Genomic DNA, 24,305 nt, shown 5'->3' with positions numbered 1-24,305 from the left:
CAGTAACAGAAATAACTCATTCATTACACCGTATATACAATTTATTGAACAGAATAAAGTAATGTCGCAACACAAATACATGATTCAACATTTAAGGTTGCCAGAAAGTAACTGAACACAACAGTATCACAATATGCACATGCACATCAGTGACATTCAATGTAATCCCTGTTAACTATATCATATATCGCAGTAAAAACCTCTACAAAAACCTTAAAAATAACAGCAGTAAAGACATGATAGGAAATCAAAACATAAAATATATCATGCCACATCATAAATATATACACTTGACTTTGGCATTCTTATAAGATTGATTGCACCCGTAAAATATCAGCTTTGGCATGTAATCAATACTGCAACAAGTAGTGATCTCTGCTACATGCTTTTGTAGTTGAGAACATTTAAAACTATTCCGTAACAGAGTCCAGTGATGAACGTGGCTGGCAAACAGTACGACTGGGGGAGCAGCCGAGGTAAAAGCGTTTAAATCTCTTCTTATACCGACCCTGAGCAAGTAAAGGCACCACAGAGGCTGAATCAGGTGGAATTGGAAGAGGACGGGAACGAATCTGTGTGAAGAGGAAGAAATGTTACAAAGCATGTTAAGTATAAATGACTTGAGGCTAACGGCACTAAACATAAAGAGAAAACTAGTCACGCAAGCTTGGTGAAAATAAACCCATGACTTTAAGCATGTAGTTTCACTTGTTCCTGGAAAGAAACTTGCATGATCTGACTTTGTACCTCTAAGCGTAGGTGGAGGCCGAGGGGGTTTGAATGTGCTGCCTTGAGCCAAAGTATCCACGATCCAGCTGAGAGCACTTGAGCAGTACTCCATCTGAGGAGGAGGATCAAAAGAGCAGAAAGCTGTGTATTAGAATACAGTAACAATAATGCCATGCAGTGGGCTGGGGCCTTGTGTCGACACTTCCCAAGCTTTGAACATCAGTGCAATCATGTTGTGGGATTTTGTCTTAATGCTACAAGCAGAAGAGTTTTTGGAGCTGAAAATGGTCAATTAATATCAGGCATTTCCTTAAAAGTTTGTCATCTGGGAACATTTATTTGCTTTATGGCAGAGAGCAGGCTAAGAGGTCGACTCTCATATGTGCCTGTTAATACGAGGCTACCACAAGCAGCCAGTTAGCTTAACTTAGCATAAGGACTGGTACCAGGGTGTAACAGCTCGCCTTGCTCTGTGTAACGGTAACCAAATCCAGCTATCACCACCTCTGCATCTTACTACTTCACACATTATACTTGGCTTGGGCTGTAGCTATTTTTTCACACCTTCATGCCGTCCTTACATGTCACTGGGGTGTGCGGTACATGATGTTTTTGAGTAAAAAAACAAACAAAAAAACTTAAAGCTGAAAGTGATAGAAGTTATTGTAGCATATATGACATCGTCAAGCCTATATTGATATGTGTATAACATGCAACTAGCCAAGTTAGAGAAGTCCTGTTGGTTTAAAATACTTACGGCCCATAGAATATCATGCATTTATAGATATAAATACAAATATAGTGACAAATTTAGGCAAAAGCAAGTATAATTTTCAAGACAGAAAGGTCAACCTTGGCTCAAAATGAAATTAGTAATATAAACACAAAGTGATGAAAATTTGTCAAACAGATAGTCATTTTTTTTGGGGGGGGGGGGGGGGGGGGGTTGTTGTGTGCAATATTTTGAAATAAAATGGCAGCAAGCCCCAGAATCTTATTTTTCTACTTTCCCCTTTGTCTCAGGAAACTCCTTGCCAAATTTCATACTTGTATGACTATTCATGCTGATGTAGCACCCTAATATTTGCATTCACATAATTTTACCAGAAAAATTAGGCCCCCTGAGACCAAACAGCCCCGAGTTGGAGGTGCTTGTTATCAACATGTGATGGCCCACGATACAGGCTAACAGGAAATAGTAATGATAAAAAGGTAGCAGAAACACCATGAGGGCGGGACCTGGCTCTCAGTCTAAGGTGGTGGTGGAAGACTAGTAGCTGAATAAAAGCATGTGGCTAATAAGACTGCTTTTGCAGTTGTAAGATGTCGTCTTAAGATAAAGTTATATGTGGCGATGTTTTCATGATTCCATAGAGTCATATTTAATTGATTAACTAGGAGACCTCTGAGGCATTTTTCTTTACTTGTCCTGTAAATGTTATTTTCACCTCTCACAGTTGGCTTCTTTCTAAGCTCAGCTGTATTGCACGAACAGAGACTGACCTCTAGTGGCGTAATCTGTGCGCTACATATGTACATCCATATGGCAGCTCCGAATCAGTTTAACAGGAAGAGAAACATATATTATACCTTGTTTTTAATCCATACTAAAACCAAATAAGTAATTCCATACTAACATAATATTTTATGGAGCTACATTAGTGTCAAAAGTTTTGTACTTGAAAAAATAAAATTTGAAACTGAAAATTCATGTGTTAATCTTGAATTTTGAAAAATACAACAATGTATTCAAAATAAAAATAAGTGTATGAAACATTTTTTCAGGTTAAATATAATTTTGATTCACTTTGGTAATTCTTTTGAATGAAGAATTTATTTTCACTTTTCACTTCTATATATATTTTAACATTTGAGGTCTTATTTTTTTCAGTTGCATGTTTCATCTTTTCAGATCCAGATCTTATTTTTTACAGTTTCAAATCTCATTTTTTTCACTTTCAAATCTTGCTTTCACTTTCAGATCTTTTTTTTCCCCACTTTCAGATCTTTTTTTTTTTTTTCACTTTCAAATCTGTTTTTTGAGTTTTAGACTTTTGATCCTGATGTGGCGTGGGGGCATGGCATCAACTGAGAGGGGTGTGGAATCATGAGTGACAGTGCCTTCAGGGAATGTGATGTCAATACCGCTTCAGTTTAAGTGTAAGTATGCACGAAATGTGAGATTTCACTTTGCTGGTTGAATATAGTTTCAAAAGTGTTTTTAAATGACCAGGTTACTGTGGTTACGAGGCTCTCAGGAAGTGACGTGATAATTACAGCTCTCTGCATCCAAAACCATATATACTCTTTATTTAGAAAAATGTATGTTTAATGCACATTTCTTGGCTCTGAGCAGTTGCCAGGCAACTAGCGGAGATTCCAGGAAGTTATTGGTCCCGGTCAAGAAATAGTCAGGCACATAACCCTCGCTAAAACAGTCAACTGTTGTTTTTAGACTAGCTGTTTACCCTCAGTATTCTAAGCTAAGCTAAGCTAAGCTAAGATAAGCTACTCTAACCTTCTGTGGGCTGTGTAGTAGCTCCACATTTACTGTACAGACGAGAGTGGTAATTTTCTTCTTATCTGATTCTCACCAACAGAACAAATAAGCGTATTGTCCTAACAAGTATGTGATTTTCCCATACATAAACACACATTGTGATATCAGTATCAGAACATAGTGTTGTAGTTGTCATGATGCACCCAGCCCTGCTATATCGTGATGGATGACATTTATTTAACCCTTACACAGGAGGGGTTGCCTGAGCAGACGGGCTCTTTTATAGCAGTATCAAGAGCGACACAAATGCCGCAGATGATGAGCTCAGTTTGAAAAGTGTTCTTTAGTTTTACCTCATTCTCCAGAGCTCTCAGCCTGTGTTCAAAGTCTCTGCTTTCAGTCACGTGTTTGAGCACACCATCCACCCTAAAAAAGGACACGTTCACCTCAGTATGATGGAGGTAGAAAATAGGTAATTTTGCTGGTGCGGTGTTAGTTTGGGAAGATGTGCTCACTTGACAGACATCCGTTTGAGCCTCTCTGAATCGCTGCTTTTCTGGATCTTACTCTGGGCGGTCAGGAAGTCCTCCTTCTGAATGGTTTCCCACGTCATTAGCCTGTTGGCTGCTTTCCCTTTTAACTGTAATACTAACAGAGGAAGGCAAAAGCTTTTTATCACTGCTGTCATTCATGTCAGCCTGAACAAAGCAGGAACCACAACAGCTGAGCTGAAGGCGATGTAATTGATGTTACATTAATTCGACTCGCTACTGACCAAAGTGGTGGATCTTGACAGAGGGCACCTTGCGGATCTGCCTCTTAATAAAGAGATTGATGTGCGAGAGGATGATGAAAGGAGGAGCCAGGGAGGGACGGGAGTGGTACTGGACGATCAGGTTGTAGCGCTGGAACTTCCAGTAGATGTCACTGTTCGCCTGCACTTCAGAGAAGGTGTAGCTGCGTGGACACAAAGGCAACAGAGAGAGTTGAGATGAGTGATAGTGTCAGCGAGGTCACAGAGACAGACTGACTGACTGACTTTAATCTTATTCTTTACCTAAACATGGCGATGAGCAGGTTGATGAGCAGGATATTGGTGACCAGTAGATAAACAATCAGCAGAATGACCACTATCCAGTTACTATACATCGTCCTGCACGGCTCCGCACCATTCTCGATCATTGTAATGTTGTGCGTGCATTCCATGTCCCACGTCTTTCCAACTGGAACAGACACAAAAATATAGAGAAGATTAAAATATGTCCCATCTTTTCATTTTATTCCTTTTTTTTCCATTACATGTGTGAGTTTGGTACGGTATAAATCAGCTCTTATTTTATTTTTCTTCTCACTATTTTTTCACTGTCATTGTTAGTTTGTCTTTAATTTCATCATTTGTGATTTAACTTTTTTTTTCTGCTATTATATACAGGAATCAGTCACAGTACAGGTGAAGTACAGTAAATCTAAAATCTAGTTTCTTGACCAACTGCAGCACTTTAAAAAATATTGTACATGTCTACTTATCAAATAAATCTGCTATCACGTCACAATAACAGTGATGGAATGGAATGGATATGAAAAAATGTCCAGTACAGGCTGCAACATTATTCTTAGACTACTTTAAAACTGTAACTTTTATTCTCTTAAGATGCCCTTTTACCATCCATCTCCTCCACAGGGATCTGTCCAAAGATGTGCAGGTACGGTCTGTAGAAAACCCGGCGAAAGATGCGATCTAAGCTCGGGTCGTAGGCGTAGAGCAAAGCCTGATTGGCTACTCCGTATGCCATGAGCCACACCATCAGGAAGAACAGGAAGAAGAAGACGTCCTTCATCTGAAAAGGAGCAAACAGTTGTCTTTCCATCATTATAATACAAACATCCTGCTAAGAATCACTGGTATGATGTGAACTTGTGGTGATGTTTCTCACCATCTTGCTGACAATGATGATTTTTGGTCCCAGCTGTTTGTGAATGGCAAAGATGTGAATGAGACGGAGGGTGAAGACCATGTAGTCCAAACACAGGAACTCCCGGCCAAATCCGTATGACACTTTGAACATCCTAAAACACATAGGGAAGCAGATACAGTATGATAACACCGCCGTCTAGTGGTCATTTGATATAACTGCACTTTAAAGGCTGTCAGCTGAGCTAATACTGTGGACGACTTTGGCATAATCCTGTAGTAATATACACTGTAGACAGTCCTGTGTGTAGCTGTTGTCCGTACCTGCAGATTACTCCGACGATGAACAGCGAGATAGCGGTGAGGTCACACTTGTTCCACACATCCTGAATGTACACTCTCATTCTCTGACGCCAACTCATCGTCCCCAGAAAGAACGTCTTTGAGAAGAAAAAAAAACCCCATAAACAAACAGAACATTAAATACAGCCAAATACTTTATAAATGCTGTTTGTGTGAAGTGATTTTATGCCATATCTGCTTTTGCAGTGGTTAAATGTGACATAGATGCATGAAACAAGCATGATGTCTCCGCACTTACCTCCCGGATCTCCTCACACACGATGGTGAATACCCAGAAGTACAGCACATACTCAGTGATGGCCGGACCATCAGGCGGCGGGGGCTTGAAGTCCACCAACAGCACGTACGCAAACAGCAGGAGGAAGAGGAAGTACATCAGGACGTTGCCCAAAAATGAGGTGACGGGTGCAAACCAGAACTCTCGCCATCTTGACACTATGAACGGACGCTTTGGTGGTCTGCGTGACTGGGGTATGCCTGTAGGGAAGGTTATCAGACATGGATTAGGAGCTTCTTGCATTCGTCACGGCTGCTTAAAATATTCATTTATGCATCTTTTTTAGAAGGTGCTGCGTTTAAAGAGGACTCACCTTTAATGGTTGCTGTTCTGGGAGTGATTGGTCCTTGTGCGTCAGCTTCACTGGTATAACAATGACATATTTTCAATCAACACAACAGAAAAAACAGTCCCTTTGAAATCATGTCCATTCAAAACTCTGATTTGGTTTGTCGCCACTTGACAAACCAAATCACTTTAGAATTTATTTAGACTTATACATGTGCTTGATGTCCGAGAAAGAGAAGACAGTGGTGCCGTAGAGGCTGTCGTTGTCCCTGCACATCCCGTCCTCGTTAGGCTTCCCCTCATCGTCTTGGTGATGGTCCTCTTGTTCCCTGTGAGGTGGAGTTTGTTGTTAAGTATCAGACCTGAAATCTGAATCTTTTGAAAGCTAATGCTAATGAGGCTGTACGCCTTTGCACACCAGCAAGTTTCTCTTACAGTTTACATCCATGCCTGGACGTTTTTGCCAAATTTGAAGAAATTCCCATAAGGCGTTCTGGAGATATCTTGTTTACGAAAATGAGATGGATGCAAGGTCACACTGACTTCGACCTTTGACCTGTGACCACCAAAATCTCACCAATTCATTGCTGAGTCCAAGTGGACGTTTTTGCCAAATTTGAAGAAATTCCCTCGAGGCGTTCTTGAGATGTTGCTTTCACAAGAAGTGGGAGAGATGTACGGAAGGAGGGACAACCCAAAAACAGAATGCCTCCAGCTATGGCTATCGCAGGCGCAGAAGCATAATAAATAAATAAATAAATAAATAAGTACTAGAGTGGATTTTACCTGAAGGAGATGAGGTTGGTGTAGCAGAGGATGGGGCAGAAGAAGGTGAGCAGGAGCTTCCACACCTCTGTGTTCCTCTTCATGTCCCCCCACCAGATCTGGGACAGCAAAGACTGAAGGAAAAGAGAGCATTAGACCATTTTCATCAACTGTAATCAGTTTGCTCTCTGTGAAAGCCAGCTCTGTTGTATGTGTAGTGATTACGCAATTATTCCTTAATCATGCCCAAGTGCTGTTATTTGCAGTCATAGTAACAATTTTAATTAAAAGAAGAAAAGACTTAGGCTACAATCAGACTGCAGGCAAAAGAGGCCCAAATCATACTGACTCAGATCTTGTTTCACAACAGTGTGAACCACATAAATCATATGGAATCTGATCTTTTTGCAGTGCAACCTCTGTCTGAATATCAGTCATATCTGAGTTCATGTGACTTTTATGTCACTCTAGATCGAAGTTCGTCACAATTCCAAGCTGGCTGGAGTCACTCTGTGTATACAAACATGGAAAACAGTTGAAAGTAGCCCTTGACCTCCTGAAATTTGGGATGAAATCTGTTTCAGTGAAACCATTCACGCCACGATCCCACCACTCCTGACTCTGACTGCAAATTAAATCATCCTCATCCTCATCCTCATCCTTGTCCTCATTATTACCTGCTCACAAATCCACTGGCTTCAACTGCACATCAACATATAAATGAAACCACAAATGCTAACTTCAGTGGCCTCCATGTTAACCTTCCTGAGACAGCACGAAAGCTTGCAGTGTGAATGTAGCCTCTATAAGCTCCTTACTACAAGTTAACCATCGGCAGAGAATCTACTTTAATAAAAAGGAAGGCTTTAACTTCTTTAATTATTTTCTAAGTTAAAAAAAGAAATAAGCTTCAGCCCAAAAAACCTGGATTATCAAACTTGAGTTATAGTTTTAAACATTAAAAAAGGACCAAGCATAAACAGAACTGGTTATACTGCCTACATAAAGTCAGTTACTTGGCTCCATTGTTGTCTTGTCATGTGACAGTCACACAGGTGTGAAAACAGTGACACACCTGTACTCCGTCGTGGCTGAAGAAAAGTCGTGCGTCAGCACCCATGCCCATCTGGAGGCAAGTGGTGCCACCCCAAACTGGAGATTTCCTGATCAGCAGGGTGAACGAGCGACTCTCATTGCTCCGATAGCAAGAGCTGAAGACGTCTGAGGAGAGATAAGTGCAGAGAAAGTTTGGTCTTTTTTTTCTGAAAATCAGTTATAATCGTTATACAGTGGGCATGCATGCACCGCTTTATCTGACAAAGAATTTAAATACCTACCCATTGAAACACTGGTTCATTACACAATTTTAAAACAAGGAGTGGCCAAATAACACTAGAGCAATTAGGCTGTTAAGTTTAATACCTCATCATCATTCCTGCACTTTTACTTATCAGCTATTTTGTATAACTAAACTTTGGTGGATGGTGCGTTCATGCTCTCACCGTGTGCCAGGTTCTCAAACCTCTGGGCCAGCTCCTTCATGGACAGTTTGGTCTCAGTCTCGACCTCCAGCTTGGATATTTCCCTCAGCATCTTACAGCCACTCAGAGCACTCAGCACCGACTCCCCTGCCTGGAAGAAACAGCAAAGGCCTGTTGTTGGTTTCAAAAAGCAGCAGAACATATTTTGGCTTTCTGTAAGTCTCAGAGGTTTTTACCATCTCCCAGAAGAAAGTGGCCATCTCGCTGCGGTTCTGGAGGACGGCCCAGATGAAGAGAGAAGCCCAGGGGAAGAGGCAGCGCTTCTCCCGATACAAGCAGTCTCCTCGCAGCAGCTTACTGGCACGCTGAGGGATGAAGAGAAGCAGGGGAGGAGGGTTCAATTTGATCATGTCATTCTCTGTTGTCTTCACAAGCCCTACAGCAGTTCACTAGCTTTAATAGATGTCTACATATTGAAAAAAAAAGTACCCTCAGAGCTCTCCTCTTGGATGTCATCTGCTCTAAGCCCAAAGCATCGTAGTAAAATGGCTGGCAGACGTCACCCATTAACAGTTCCAGCACCCCTGAAACCTGAGAAAATGGGGTGGAGGAGCAAACAAACAAAAGTGTACGTGTAAAAATGTGTTTTCTTTGGTTCTTTGATTGTAAAAGTAGATGTGAGGCATGGCGGTCTCCCTCACAACACACCTCAAAAAGGCTGATCTCCGTCACCGGGCCACTCTGTATGTTCTCTGTTGCCACTCTGGAAGGCGAGTCCGACAGGTTTGACGTCGGCACGGGGGCTGCAGTTCCCAGCCGCTCCGCCAGACGGCGCTGAAGCAGCTGGTAAAGCACCGTCCCATCGGCCACCGAGCGGTAGAGGCTCTCCAACCTGCCGTAGGTCAGGTAGTCCAGGATGTTGAGGCCGTTCTCAGTGAAGAGACGCACAAACTGAGGCTTGTCGTTGACCAGGGCGTCCGTCATGGAGTCTTCCAAGTCTTCATACTGTTGGGTTGGATAAACATGTCAGTATAGGGTCAAGACATTCTCACTTATTTCATACCAACACAACACAACACACATTATTCATCTACTTTACAGTGGTAGGATCTCTCTCTCTTTCCCCTCACCCTCCACTGAATGTCTCCATTGAAGAGTTCACTCTTGGCAATGTCAACCCTGTTCCACGTGACCGCTAGCTTCAGCTCTTCATTGTAAGGGCTGGCATCCACTGACGCACGCTGCTTACTTGCTAAAGAACACAAAAATAGAAAATAAAGAAGACGAGAATAAGGCAACAAGAAAAACAAGAATGAGGGAATGATCCAAATCATTGAGATGCTGATCTTTTACCCACTTTTCCAATTTAGTGCACCCTTTTGTGTTTTAGTATCCTCTGTACATCTGTTGCTACTTTTTTGTATTTGTCAGTATGTGTATGGAATATTTGGTGAAAAAGGGGGGGAACACAAAAATCACACCACAAACTTAAAGGGATAGTGCGCCCAAAAATGAAAATTCAGCCATTATCTACTCACCCATATGCCGAGGGAGGCTCAGGTGAAGTTTTAGAGTATGGAGATATTTTGTGGTTTCAATGATGTGTTTTTGGACGTTTGAATCTGGGGCGCCGTAAGCCTCCATTAGGTGGAGTTGTGTTGCTACCCCCTCTCCCCTTGGATCTCTGCAAGTGATGTGAGGACTCTAAAACTTCACCTGAGCCTCCATCAGCATATGGGTGAGTAGATAATGGCTGAATTTTCATTTTTGGGTGCACTATCCCTTTAAACAAAGACCCATTGCCTCTTAAAACAGCACTCTTCAAAACAGGAATGAGTTGTACCTCCCACCAGCGCTTTGAGCAGGACTGTATCAAACTCATTTGGGCCCTCCTGCTCTCCGTGGTAGACTGTGATGAAGTCTCTGTTCTGGTAGATGCTCAGGACCTGGAGACAAGAAAAGCAGGAATTTCAGCTGTATTAGCACTTGGTGATGCTGAGAAAGAGATTAAAAAGGACACGCATAAGGATAAAGAAAGACTTGGTGACAAAGGGTACTGTCATATCCCTGATATAGTTAAGTGGATGCCTCCTCATGCTGAGTGAGCAGCGTGTCTGACACTTCAAGATTGTATCAGGGCATTTAAATCTAAGAACCAACACGACCCATGAGTAGAAAAGAATAAGATTACAAGTGTTTATCCAGCCACACCTAGTTCAACAGATAACAATTCACACCACTGATTACATTAAAGATTTAATAATCATTAGGACACTGATAGAAGAGTCAATAACCCGCCACACTCTTTCAAGGCAGCATGCAGTGTTGATGATGTTCCATCACACAAACTGGACCCCCGAGACTCCAACTCCATCGCAGAGTGCAGCTGTTTGTAGTCGCCTTCATTAAAATGTAGGGTGTAAGTGCAACACCAAGCTTCGGGACGAATCAATCTCTCTCTTTCTCTCTCTCTCTGAAACAGGAACTGTCAGAACTTTTCGTAACCATGGAGGAAAACCCTACTTCCATTTTATGTTCTTCATGTTTATTTTTATCACTTGCATTTGATCTGCATGTGCTGCTTTTGTTCAGCTGAGTATTGTGTGTTATCCTGTTGCCAATGACAATCACTTATGTCCCACTAGGAGTGTGGTGGCGTATTTTTTCTACAGAGACTCTGCACTCTGCCTGTAGTTTCTTACAGTCTATGCTCGGCGTGTGTATGGGCATGCACCCCCACAGAGCCCAGGTGAGGTCAGGGCTTTATAAAGAGGTAGCAACCAGGTGCCAGACTGTAAGCAGCGGGCATCCAAGAGACACAGCATGGCAAAAAAATGCAGTTATAGTGAAGCGAAATGCCAAACGAACGTGAATCTGGGGTTGGCTTTTCCTTTTAATCTGACTTACAAGTGTGTTTACAAAATCCTGCATAGTGTACCTTAAAAATAGAACTTAATGCCAAGCTGCTTTTGTGGCATTTCTTTCACTTCTTCTTTCATTTCTTTTTTCTTTGTAAAAGATCTTCTTGTTTTTCACAATACTGTTATAAAATCTGCTTGGTTTTACAATGCTTTACAATCAAATGATGACATCTACTGTTTTCTAGGAACGAGAGAAGGGTATATTTGATACTAAACACAATGTAACCTTTACACTTTTTAACGTCTGGATGACAATATTAAATATCTATCTTAGTTTGAGCAGTTTACGTTTGTACAGAGCGTCCTCTATGTCGAACACAATACGCCGTTGCATGTGGTCAATAAGTCATTGATGCTGGCTTGCCGCTGGAAGTTCTGTAACCCTGTAGGTTCTGTAAGAGTGGTTTAGGGGAGGCTGTTTGACAACATATGTCCCTAGGAGATCATGTGGATCAGTATAAAGGCATTTTTTTTTTTAAATGTAATTGTAATTGGCTACATACAGTCTGTTGTGCTACAAAAATAGTCCTGTTACGCCATGGGAAAACTGAAACTGACCTCCAAACAACAGCTTGTGAGTGAGGTAATTGTAAACAGCAACAGGAACAGCTAAATAACAGCCAGCGCTCTCAGGAATGTGCTGGGACAAGGAGTAGCTTGAAGTTTACAGGCCCAGTGGCGGCTGAATAAATGTTCATTACATGCAACAATTATAGTGTTGGGTGACATGAGCGGCATATTGATAAATCCTGCTGTTCTCAGAGCCTCAGCAGCAGCAGCAAGGCTTAACATGTGAGCTTGCCCTGAGGGTAGAAGAAATAAAGGCTTCATCCACTTGGGATGGCAGAAATACACACAGCAAGTTTGTTGGCAACCTGCCCATTACGATACTGCAAAATATCCTGCGTGAGTAAAGTTGGAATCTTGACCTTAGAGCATTCAAAGAAAGGTCAAGATGCCACAAAGTACATATGAAAGCCTCTGAGACTATGAATATCAATGTTCTATTGCATGGCAATCTAAGCAAGCAGCTGCTGAGCATACAGCTTCTTCCTGTTTAGCATGTCAAAAGCCACACGATGACGACACACACACACACCACTCACGCGTTCAACTAGTTTGTCCAAGTCCGCTTCAGACGGGAAGTGCTTCTTAATCCGATCTGCCACTCTGTCCTTAAGATCCACGCTGGGGCCTGCCTCGCCCTCTCCCTCACCAGAGGACTGGACGACCGTGGCTGACGACAGACTCGCCAAGACGTCGCTCAGGAAGTCGGCCAGGCCTCCTGAGCCAGCCAGCACCAGCCAGGGCATGGAGTTTTTCAGAGAGAGATCCACTCTCTGACAGAAATTAGGGGAAGAGAGAGAGGCATTTCTTTATGGAAATCAAAGGCATAATATAAAAACTAACTTAATTATTTTTTTGTGGAAATCAACAAACCTCGAGCATGCTGGCTTCCCCAGACACCAGCATACAAAGGACAGGGATGTCAATGCTGCCGCTGCCTAAAAAACAAGTTAAACATTTTTACAGTTAATTCGCAAGTGTGCACTGGTAAAATCTTTGCTTATACCAACTTCTCTTTAATGCAGGTATTTTGATTATGTTTACACACTGACAACAATCAAACTGCATATTTTTCTTGTGACACAAGAGCTTCCAGATGGCAAAGACACAGACAGAGCACCCTGCTAAATTTTTGACAAATCTCTGCTTGATTTTACATGTTGAGGAGCCATGTTTGAAATTCCTGCAGTGGCATGCAGCAGCTCTCTCGTCCAGGGCATACCTGAGGTTCATCTTATCGTCACATGCACTAACCAAAAATCACCACAAGAGGGCCAAACAGCAATTTTACAGTTGTGGGAGCATTGTACAGTTTAGACATCTTTAGTTTTCTTTACATACAGTTCACACAAATAGATACATTCCTTGGAATATTAGTATGGGGAACCAGAGACAATAGTAGCAAATGAAAGTGATGTGTTATTCTTCTATCTGCATAATGACTGGTTTCACATATCCAGTTTTACCAGAAATTCCAAGGAACAACAAAACAACCAAGACAATAATTATGAGGCCTACTTCCTGTCATATTTTTCAGTGAGTCCATGGAGAGCAATTACACCTCTACGATTCTACATACAATGCGAGACATTTAATTTTATTATCCCATCTCTCACCCCAGATGCCTGTGCGCTGGTGGGAGATGTAGTCCTCCAGTTTGGCCCTGAACCCCGTCTCTCCTCCTCTGCGTCCGACACTTCCATCGTCCACCAGGAGGAAGGCCTGGTAGTTGTTGTCCAGGCAGCAGGAGTCCCGGGACGTGTTCTGGACGTAGTACTTAGCAGGAAAGCTGCCCTGGAAGAGGAAGAATCCAGGTTAAACGGCAGGTTTTTGTTGAATCAATGGCTCAATCTCTATGTCTTACTCCCAATTTTAAGGCCTACATGCCAATGGGGACACAGATGGGTGCAAGTACATTTTCCATTTGCACTGGTCTGAAACTAGCAATGATAGTTGCACTGCACTGTACGCCGCGAGTGTTAGATAGGGCCCTGTATGTTTGTGTTTTTATTTGGAATAATCAGTTATATTTGTAACTATAGTGCGTGACAACCTGAGGGTTGATCAGCTGCTGTCGGTTGTGCACCAGGCCCCAGGGAGCAATGCCCAGCGCCACCACCTTGTTGAGGGACACCGATGAGGCTGCAGTGGCGTGATCTCTCACCGCCTCTCCAACACACCTGCCGACGCCTTCACGCAAGCCTGCTGTCAGGATCCACGCACCTGGGTGCAACAATCAAACACGGAATGTGAGACGAAAAGATAAACTGCTTGGTTTTTGTAGTTTGTTGAGACAAAGAGGAATGTCATGGCAGAGTTTCGCAGTTCAAAGCTGAACTTCAGCGCCTGGAAAATGGTTAAATTACTGCTGTACTAGCTGTGTGTAGATTGGCTGACATATTCTTTATTTCATGTTAGATTAATATGATTTCACACATCTATATTTTAATTTCTGAAAGCATGTCGTTTTACATAATATTTACAAATAGTCTGCAATGATACACACTGTCCTTCCACAGCCTGTATCAACAACACACCTGCATGTTTTTACACCAGTCTAATTACTTTTGCTTTGGTCCGCAGCCTTTGAGAGTACAGCTTAAATGACCTCAAATGACAGGAGATCGCTATAATCCTCTGCCACCTGCACTTGGCACGGTAGTCGTGAGGAAATGGCCATTGTAGTACCGAATTAGGATCGGACCCCCGAGAGCCATAAAGTGCAATGGTACTAGAGTTTGTAACAGCTGTGTTTTTCCCGCAAAGTCCACCACGAGGTTCTGCATCTTCCAAGAAAGTGTTGATTCAACATTTATCATTATTAGTCACTTGGAAATGCCTGCAACTTTGGACTGTACGTGAAGATTTTTACATGAGCAAAAACACGCAAAACTGAAATGCATGTGCTCATATGAGGCTAACAAACCAGTTATAGTAGCAGCTCTAAAAAGTGTCTGGAATTCATTTGACATCAGAGAAAGAGAAAGAAATCGGTATGAGGCAGCAAACATAGCTTCAAAGAGACCAAAGCATTTGCGCCCATGTTTCTTAAGACTTTTTAAGCTCTGCAGATGCCAGTCAAAGCATGTATTTTAAGTCAAGGGGAACATGTGCCATCACATGCTGACCACAGACAAAGTGATTCACAACTTAAAGCTAACAGTTACAGTGTAAACAGCGTATATGGATTTCACAACTGGCATGTAACCTATGACTCACATTCGTAGCCATGTCTGAAGTGGTGGTTTAGCTACTTCAGAGTTACATGTTTACCTGTGCTTTGTGAGGCTTTCACCAGTCCCTGCCTGAGCACCTCCCGCACCCAGGTCTTCACCTTTGTCCTGCCTTCTCCGCCCACTATAGAAACCACCAGGTTGGGGGAAGGAAGACCCCAGTGGGCTGTCATCAGGGTGTAGACCATAGACGCGGGGGTGTCCCATGACAGACGCAGGAACTGAGGGTCCCCATGAGAGACAAAATGGATATTTGATCACATTTTACAACAAACTTTGACTTAAAAATGATAAATTGTGATCATTTTAGTATCAAAACACATGCTTAAGTTACGATAAAGCAGAGGAGCTTCACAGTACAGATATGTGACTTCACTGTCAGTATATTATGTTTGCTTGTTCAGGTGTAGCAGTCGGTTAAAGAAAAGAGATGAAGCATTTAATGAGCCATTCAGAGAACATTTATCAGTCAAACAGAAAGGCCACCCACATAGCTATGCCTCTTGCTGGCTCCTGCGAACTGCAATTCTCCGAAAGCATCAGTTGGGTATTCAGAGGAGTGCTGGGCGCTGTCCCAGTGGTTAACAATCGCTGTGCTGAAATAGTCACCGAGAGCCACAGAGCCATGGGCATCTCTCGCACCCCCACACTGACACAGCGCGCCATTACTGAGAGAGAGGTGAGAGGATAATACATGTGAAAACACGATCATCCTTTGATGCATCACAACAGTAAACATAGAGTGACTATCACGGAGGAATGTGCTCCGCAGAGTTCACAGTACCTGAAAGAATCTTCTACGAAGGTGGTGCACACTCTTTTCTTGATGATTTTGGGGATCCAACTCTGAAAACATTTTCAACAGGTTAACACACTGAAATTTCAGACACGCTGTTTAAAAGGTTTAACTCCATCCCTACCCTTTTGCGCTTGGAATTCATGTCGCTGCAGGGTGTAGGAAACTGTTAAATGAGAAACACTGACTTTGGCTCGGAGGAGGTGTTACACTGGTGAGATATGCAGTGCCTGAACACCTGGCTGTGACTTCTGACACGGTGCTGAAGATTCAGCTCGAGTTTGCGTGCATGTGTGTGGTGGACACGTAGGCTACTCCTGTGCAGGTATCATTAGTGCATACAGTACATTTTGCAGTACAAATACAAACCAACTTGTCAAACAAAGGAGCCTCAAGGGACTCTTTTTTTTTTACAACTTAAAACTGGACTGTTCTATCTTTACAACTTTGAATTTAAAGATGTACTATAAAATATATATTCAAAATATTAATATCTAATCCACTGTCATCTCAACAGAAATATGATAATGGGAATACATATGTCTCACAGGACATTTTGACTGGTAAAATCAGTGGCGCCCCCAGAAGTTTTTCATAGGGGCCAGATGGGGCCACTGAAAATCTTAAGGTGGCACACCAAAAATGCTGTAACTGAATGTCAGGAATCTATTTATGAAGTTGAAGTACAAAGGCTGGCTAAAAACTAAGTCAATATAGAGAGTTAATGAATCACATACAGATTTGGTTTCTTATTTTACAGCTAATATTAGTAATTATCTGATGTGCATAGACGAATACCAGTACAAGTAACATTTTGAATTCCACATCAATCCTGTTTTAATACGTTATATCCTCCTGAGACCCTGTGTCCTCATATGAGGACATTACATTTTGGATTTATTGGACTTTAAACTCCATTCTGCTTAACTTAGACCTGTTGTCTTCGTCCTTTTTTTGTCTCATCTAGTGGTAGTAAGAGCACAATACACTAATCCATGTAAAAAGCAAGATGGCAGCCATCTCTGCCAAGTCAGTCTGCAGCCGATCCCGACACAAAGACGGCAAGGTCCAAAACCTGATCACATTTAATGGTTAAAACTGTTACATTTATTTATAATTAATAATGTTTGTAGTTTGATATTGCAACAAATTTTACCAATTTTAGCAACAGTAACAAGCTAAGACACTGTTAATTAGGAAGTACTCATTGTAAGACACTGGGAATTTATCATCAGCTCATTGAAGGACAGTGAAACTTAATTATTGTCTTGTTTGAGGACACTGGGACTTTATTATTGTCGCGTTCGAGGACAGTGAGACTTAATTATTGTCACGTTCAAGGACAATGAGACTTAATTATTGTCTCATATGAGGACAATGGGGCTTTATTATTGTTGACAATGTTATTTTTTCATACTTATCAGGTCCTACTAATCCCAAATAGCTAGGAGAAATTAAAAATGAATACTAAACAAAAGTTCAGGTCTCAGGAAGATATATCAATTAGGGTTACAAATTGTAAGCACTTTCCTTAATCGTTCATTGGTAACATTAACAATCAATTAATCAATTAATAATGATTTTGAATACACATAAAAACATTGCTTATAAAGAAAAAATACCAACTGTACTTGTTCCCTAAATTAAAGCTCAGCAACATGTTCACCATCCCATAGCTCGAATGCAATAGGAGACTACACGTCGTTTATATTTCAGAATAAGATCTTTGTTTGATCAATTCAATTTCATCCCTCATATCTATACACGCCAGGTGATTCATTGTTCTTTAAATAGGCTTGTCCTTTTCCTTAAAAAGACAAATTTACAGCTTTAGTTTGAAGTTCACTGACTGTAAGGAACAAAACATTTACTGAAAACAAAACTAATCAAGTTTAGTGTAGACTCGTGGGTATCCGGTGACCAACAGAACCCATTTTTATTCAAATATCTTGAGGTGAGAGTTCAAGGGACCCCTTTGAAAATGCCAGTTGTTCCCTTGTCCAAATTTAGCCTAACTTTAGCGCATTAGTTAGCCTCCTTACCATCAAGCTATGAATGCCTCAAGTGCGTCATAATAATCCTCTTAATTAAAGCAGTGATATCAGCCTCTCATCATTTTCACCAGGGTGGGCCACTGGAGAGGGGGCCGTGATTGTATCATGCCCCACCGCACGTCCTCCTTGGGGACGCCACTGAGTATAATCAGGAAAAGCACATCAACGGCTAACACGATGGCTGCGTTCCATTTAGCTGTGCCAGGGAGCGCTGTCAGTGAGCCAGCGGCACAACACCAGAGCCCTGGGGCTGGCACACCTAAATGGAATGCAGCCATGATTAATATTATTAGCAACACCTGTGCTTGTCGAGTTCAAGTATTTGCAGTTAGAACAAAGACATGTTTTACCTTATATTATAGCGTATTTTGGTTGTATCTTTTGGATGCCGGTGTTAATAATATTAAGGGTGGCCATGTCTGTTTACGTTAAAACTTCAATTTAAAGCATAAACCTTACCGTACAAAGTTAACTAGGTTAGCTTAACGTTAAATATAGTTAACGTTAGCTTATGAAACGCTAGGGAACTGTTACTGAACATACAATGGGTGTGCTCTTGCCTTTGTTTTTACCGTCAGAGATAACGCAAGTAAACGTTTAAGCAACGACTAAGTTAGAAATTGAGTCACCGAAGCCTTTCTTAAGTTATTAACAATGACCGGAATGTTAGCCATTAAGCGTGAAGTTACGTTGTTAAACGGTCGAAAGTGCCTTTTTAAGCTAGCTTAACTTCCGCCGGTTTAACAAGCACACCGTGTCAACAGATATGAGCAGACCGTAGCTCGGTTTAGCTACAATAGGGACAATTGCGGGGCGGTTCACGCACAGTTGCAACCCTATAGTGGCTTCGGTCATTCAAGACTCTTTAACAGTGAGTATTAAACCCCCAAAGGACCATTAGATACGTGCTGCCCTAAGCAGATTGACCACCGCTCGTCATTGTGACTCAGAACCTCACGGGATAACTGCCAGCCGCAACTTTCCTCACCGCTTCCACTTTGTAAATTTCCTTTTTATTAAATTGTCTGACAAAGCACCGCAATGATATCACAACATAAAAAGCCTACCCACCTGATCCTTCTCAGATTTACAGATTTGGTCTCCGCCGCCTCCTTCTCCTCCTGTGTCTCTCATGTTGTTTTTTTTCCTTTCTCTTCCACTCAGTAAGAGATAGTAGGGGGAACGACTTCAGGATTTCTTCCTGACCATTTTCCAGTGACAATGCTCATTTCCTGGATTGCTGCATTTTTGAATGAGCGTGAATCAATGAAAAGGCCATTTCCAAACTTTTCTCCGCAGCTAGCCAGAGAGGAAACAAGGTGTAGAGCAGAGACTCCGCACAGGTGAGGGTGTGGTTTTTTACAGGAGGCCTCCAAACTCTGAAAATAGGAGGGGCCACCCAAAACCACAGATATTTCATACCTGGGGTGTGATCTGAGTCAGTGCTGATTATGATACCCTTACAACATAGATTTTGATTCCCATCTCCTGGTGAGAAATATCTGATGTGGTGAAGTTAGGAGGAAAATACCCCTGGTCATTGATGACACATATTTTAACACCGCTGTAGCAGACATGACAACTGAAGACAGAAGCTTGTGCAATGTGCACTGACCAATTTGTTACTGTCATGGTTGCCTAAAAATATCACACAGTCAGGTCTGGATTAACACCATGGCAAGTGGGTCAGATGCCTCAATTAGTCCCCACACCATTTACAGCGATAAAGGCCAGATTGTTTTACACGCCGAAACATTTCCAACATCACATTTTAATCAGCATGTGAGAGAAATATACTTCATTTAATATGTAATCCTTATAAACAAGAGCAAAGGTTTCATTTCAACTTGGGAGGGGGGAATCTTGAACACTGAAGACTTACTTTCCTTCATCTGATGAATTTTCATGCACCAATTTGTGTGTTTTCTGCATCAGTTCATGGTGTAAATGTCCAAATTTTGCCAAAACAAAAGTCGACTGCAACTTTCCTGTTTTTATTTAATGGGGGGGAGTAATGCAAAATCTGTGCACCTGCATATAAGCCAATTTCTGAGTCTAGCAATTATGTTTCAAAGCCCCTCTGTTGTTTCCTAAAAAGCTAAATCTAATAATCCATTGAAAGAGCCTGTGTAAGCAGCATTCAACCTGTAGGAGTCCATTTCTAGTGCCCCTTGCGGGTTAACCCAGATATGCATAAACTAGAGCGCCACACACTTCTTTATATTAAATATTTATTGTACAATGCATTTAAATATAGAGGAATTTATATTTTAAGAAGTAACATAGTATTAACACTTCCACATTCAATGTGCTTAATGAGCATAAATCAATAAAAAGTACCAGTCAGTCAGTCAATCATACAGAAATATTTGGTTGTAAATAGATGGAGGGTGTGTTGAGAACTCTCCACCTCCTTAGTCCTTAAGTGCCGCCGTCCCTCTTGGCCCCTATCTACCAAATCCCATCGGGTCATTGGCCTTTTTTGACTCCTCTTTGTCTTTTGTTTTGCTGATGTGGTATAAGTCGCTGGCCAGGTTGTGAACCTGGCATGTCCCGAGCTGGCATCCACGCAGAGGTGCGCGCCGGAGACGTAACTTCAGTGGCATGCTGTAGAAGGGGGGAACAAAATTGAAGTTAAGCACATATATTTACAGAATGTTATCCAGTTTTCACTTAAATAATAAACGTAAAATTTGGGTTTTGCTAACAGCTATAATTAGTAGAACTGAAATAAACACCATACTATTTATGCTGCAGTAATCCTGCATCATTAACTCGCTACAGAGGTTGTCTAAGCGATATAAATACATGCCTTTCCTCATGCTATATTGTATTATATTTTGTATTTCTAAACTGTAACATTCTAGTTTTATTCATTGTTTTTCATTTCTGCTCCTATATATCTCTATGCAATACATCAGATTGACTGTAACGTATCACAGTTGTCCCCCAGGGGAAAGTATTCCTGATTTCTGAATATATATGCTCTTTCGCACCTGTTTTTCAGAGCCTCCAGGTCTAGGTGTTTGTCTTCTGAATGAAATGGGACGATCTTCAGTGCTTTAGCATGCTGCTCCTGTGTGTCCTCATGTGTTTTCACCTCTGAAACCTGGATGGCGTCCCCTGGGAGGATGGTGTCTGACCTGTTGGTCCATCAGAAAAAGGTATTTATGAATATAGGCATCACGTGAACCAAACAACTCTGATTGTCAATACTGTATTACACAGATAAATTAACATATAGTCCAGTTTTTCCCTTCTTTCTGCCTAAATTCCTCTTTTTTTGAGGCAGTGTTGATATTCCATTTATAGATTAGCAGGCAGTGGGTGACACATTTTTATGGTTACTGTAAGTATTTTCCCCGACATCATTAGCTGTATATTTACTGATGTTTTTCACTGACCTGTGAGTTGGTCTTAGTGGTGTGGCAGCACTTAAAGGCACAGTCAGCAGCAGCAGAACAGCTATCTCCATACCGCAGTTGCCTGTGGCAGAAAAACCATGAGTGACGCTGAGGAAAACATCCTGTCAAATGGTCTATACAAATCAATATTAGTGGTAATGATACAGACAGATAATTGTTTAGACAACTATGATGTAGAGATCTGTATAAAATATCATAAACGTGAATGCAGGATGAAACTTACCACCAAGATAATTCCAAAACCCGCTGTGGCTTTTTGAGTGAACCATTCGTGGTCTCTTGATTGTTGGGCGTCCAAGTCTGTCACCTCTCTCTGCTCCTGGTCCTTTATAGGTTGATGGCAGGGTGAGGGGGTGTGTCTGTAGCGTAGTCATTATACTGTCAGACAACTCCCACACTTGCAATTAATCAGTTATGATGGCAGTTTTATCGTCTATTTACATGAGCTGCGATACTTACATAAACAACCTTTAATCATCCAAGCACAACATTGTACTTATCTCGAGGTGACCTTGTCCCTTTTGAGATGTTTACATTGATTCTCCGCGTTCTCCCTTTGCTCCACCAACCTCCCCCCCCTCCTCCTCCACATCCTCCTCCATCTCTCTCCTCCTTCACTCCACTTGCTGCTGAGCAATTGTTCCAGAAAATCTTTCTTTCATTTCCATCACCTGCAGGAAGCCTGCAGAGCCCAGAATAACCCCAATTCTCCTCCAGGCTTTTCTTTATCGCTCCATTTTTCCTGTGCCTTTTTCCCTTGAGTCACTTTTGCCGTCAGCATGTTTATTCCTGAAATGTCCTTCACTCACATCCCACTACAAGCAGAGTTTCAAAAACAACTTCTTGATCTTATACCTTTCCTCAAACATAATAAGTCTAATTTTACTAATGTGATGCAATAACAGCAGACAGGAGTGGTTCAAAGCTTCTCTAGCCCACTTATAAATGGTCATAGAAATAAGAAACGATAAACTTTTCAGGTTTGGCACAAAGCCACATTCTATCATCTCTCTAGGAAATTATCCCATTATTTTTAATCTTTTAATAATACTGTAAATCCATAGGGAGTCAGTGTCACGTTTTTCCAAGCTCCACACTCTGTTTCTTCCAGCCTCCGACCCTCTCTGTGAATCACAACTTCCCCTCTCGGCTCTATTGTGAACCTTTCCTGTGACAGCCATCTGGGCAGGTTGTGTTGTCAGAGCAGTGCACTGAGTCATCACTGGCCCGCGTGCATGCTACAGCATTAGCAGTGGAATATTGAGTCAGTCTTGTGATTTCACGATTAAGCAATGAAATACACTAAGTGTTGTTTTACGATTACAACCGACTTGCATGACGGCAGAGACTACAGTACGTGCCAAAACAAAGCAAAGTCTTGGCTCTCACAATAAACTTGTTCCTGTGCACCTGCTGCAGCCTATCTGTGTGAAAATCAGGGGTTTGTGAGAAAAACATGAGCACTCTCATTTTAAACGCAAATAAATGCATACTACAATAGAAGGAAAATGTTGTTACTAATGAGGGCTAAAACAAAAGACAGAAATTAATCAGATAATTAAGTAATTTTCCAAGCAAAGTAGCTTTCCCAAGTTTAATTCAATAATATCATCTTGTGCTTTAGCAAAGTGTGGCTGCCATTTTGTTTTCACCATTTTCTCACATTTATTCACTAAATGATTACTTGATAAAATGAGAAAACGATAGGCAGATTAATCATTAATCAGAACATTCCACTTCTTTGCCTTAAAAATGTCTTTGGTTGCTTTTGCAGTATGCTTCAGGTCAATGTCCATCTGCACTGTGAAGCATCGTCCAATGAGTTTTGAAGCATTTGGTTGAATCTGAGCAGATAATGGTGCCCCAAACACTTCAGCTTTCATCCTGCTGCTCTTGTCAGCAGTCACATCATCAATAAATACAAGAGAACCAGCTCCACTGGCAGCCATACATGGCCATGACATAACAGTACTTCCACCATGCTTCACTGATGAGGTGGTGTGCTTTGGATCATGAGCAGTTCCTTCCCTTCTTCCTTGTCTTCCCATCATTCTGGTAGTTGATCTTTGTTTTATCTGTCCATAGTATGCTGTTCCACAACTGTACAAGCTTTTTAGATGGTTTTTGACAAACTTTAATCTGGCCTTCCATTTTTAAGGCTAACCAATGGTTTGCATCTTGTGATAAACCCTCTGTATTTATTCTAGTGAAGTCTTGTCTTGCTTACAAGAGCAGCAGGATGAAAGCTGAAGTGTTTGGGGCTACATTATCTGCTCAGATTCAACTAAATGCTTCAAAACTCATTGGACAATGCTTCACAGTGCAGATGGACAATGACCTGAAGCATACTGCAAAAGCAACCAAAGACATTTTTAAGGCAAAGAAGTGGAATGTTCTGCAATGGCCAAGTCATATCATCTGACCTGAATCCAACTGAGCATGCGTTTCTCTTGCTGAAGCCAAAACTGAGGGCAAAACACCCAAAACACAAGCAGGAAGTGCAGACGGCTGCAGTAAAGGGCTGGCAGAGCATCACCAGGGAAGAAACCCAGCATCTGATGATGCCTATGTGTCCAACACTTCAGGCAGTCATTGACTGCAAAGGATTTGCAACCAAGTATTAAAACTGACTGTTTAATTGATGATTATGTTAGTTTGTCCAAATACTTACGAGCCCTTAAGGTTGGGGGACTGTGTGAAGAAATGGTTGTAATTCCTACACGGTTCATACTACATTTTTGAAAAAAGCCTTAAATGAAAGCTGAGAGTCTGCACTTTAAACAGGTATTCATTGTTTCATTTAAAACCCATTGTGGTGGTGTACAGAGCCAAAATGACAACAACTGTATCATTGTCCAAATAATTATGGACCTGACTGTAGATCAAACAGTTAAACTAGGCAGTGCTGATTAATATGAACCCAGAATCTGTCACTGTGTTGCCTATTTCTCACCTAAATTGTTTTCAGAGACAAATTTTAGCTCACCATTTAAC

General features: G+C 41.6%; 1 protein-coding gene across 1 annotated transcript; it reads right to left on the bottom strand.

Annotated features, from left to right (window-relative positions):
• Positions 1-23: 23 nt before the first annotated feature.
• Positions 24-19,221, bottom strand: LOC125881059 (transient receptor potential cation channel subfamily M member 4-like). Its single transcript, XM_049563985.1, has 28 exons — positions 18,958-19,221; positions 15,821-15,882; positions 15,527-15,704; positions 15,077-15,257; positions 13,857-14,026; positions 13,420-13,597; positions 12,677-12,741; positions 12,343-12,576; positions 10,159-10,261; positions 9,446-9,567; positions 9,024-9,320; positions 8,805-8,906; positions 8,552-8,680; positions 8,337-8,466; positions 7,910-8,055; positions 6,856-6,968; positions 6,282-6,398; positions 6,095-6,144; positions 5,743-5,981; positions 5,466-5,581; positions 5,164-5,296; positions 4,893-5,067; positions 4,287-4,452; positions 4,005-4,186; positions 3,745-3,877; positions 3,583-3,655; positions 748-841; positions 24-572 (listed from the first exon to the last, which is right to left on the bottom strand). Exons 1-28 carry the CDS (start codon positions 19,018-19,020, stop codon positions 541-543), a joined length of 3,783 nt encoding a protein of 1,260 aa, XP_049419942.1. The 5' UTR covers positions 19,021-19,221; the 3' UTR covers positions 24-540.
• Positions 19,222-24,305: the final 5,084 nt, after the last annotated feature.

Source organism: Epinephelus fuscoguttatus, linkage group LG20 (genome assembly GCF_011397635.1).
Source record: "Epinephelus fuscoguttatus linkage group LG20, E.fuscoguttatus.final_Chr_v1".
NCBI classification, from domain to species: domain Eukaryota; kingdom Metazoa; phylum Chordata; class Actinopteri; order Perciformes; family Serranidae; genus Epinephelus; species Epinephelus fuscoguttatus.
Note: the sequence above shows the minus strand (reverse complement) of the source record. Positions and strands in the feature narration are given on the sequence as shown.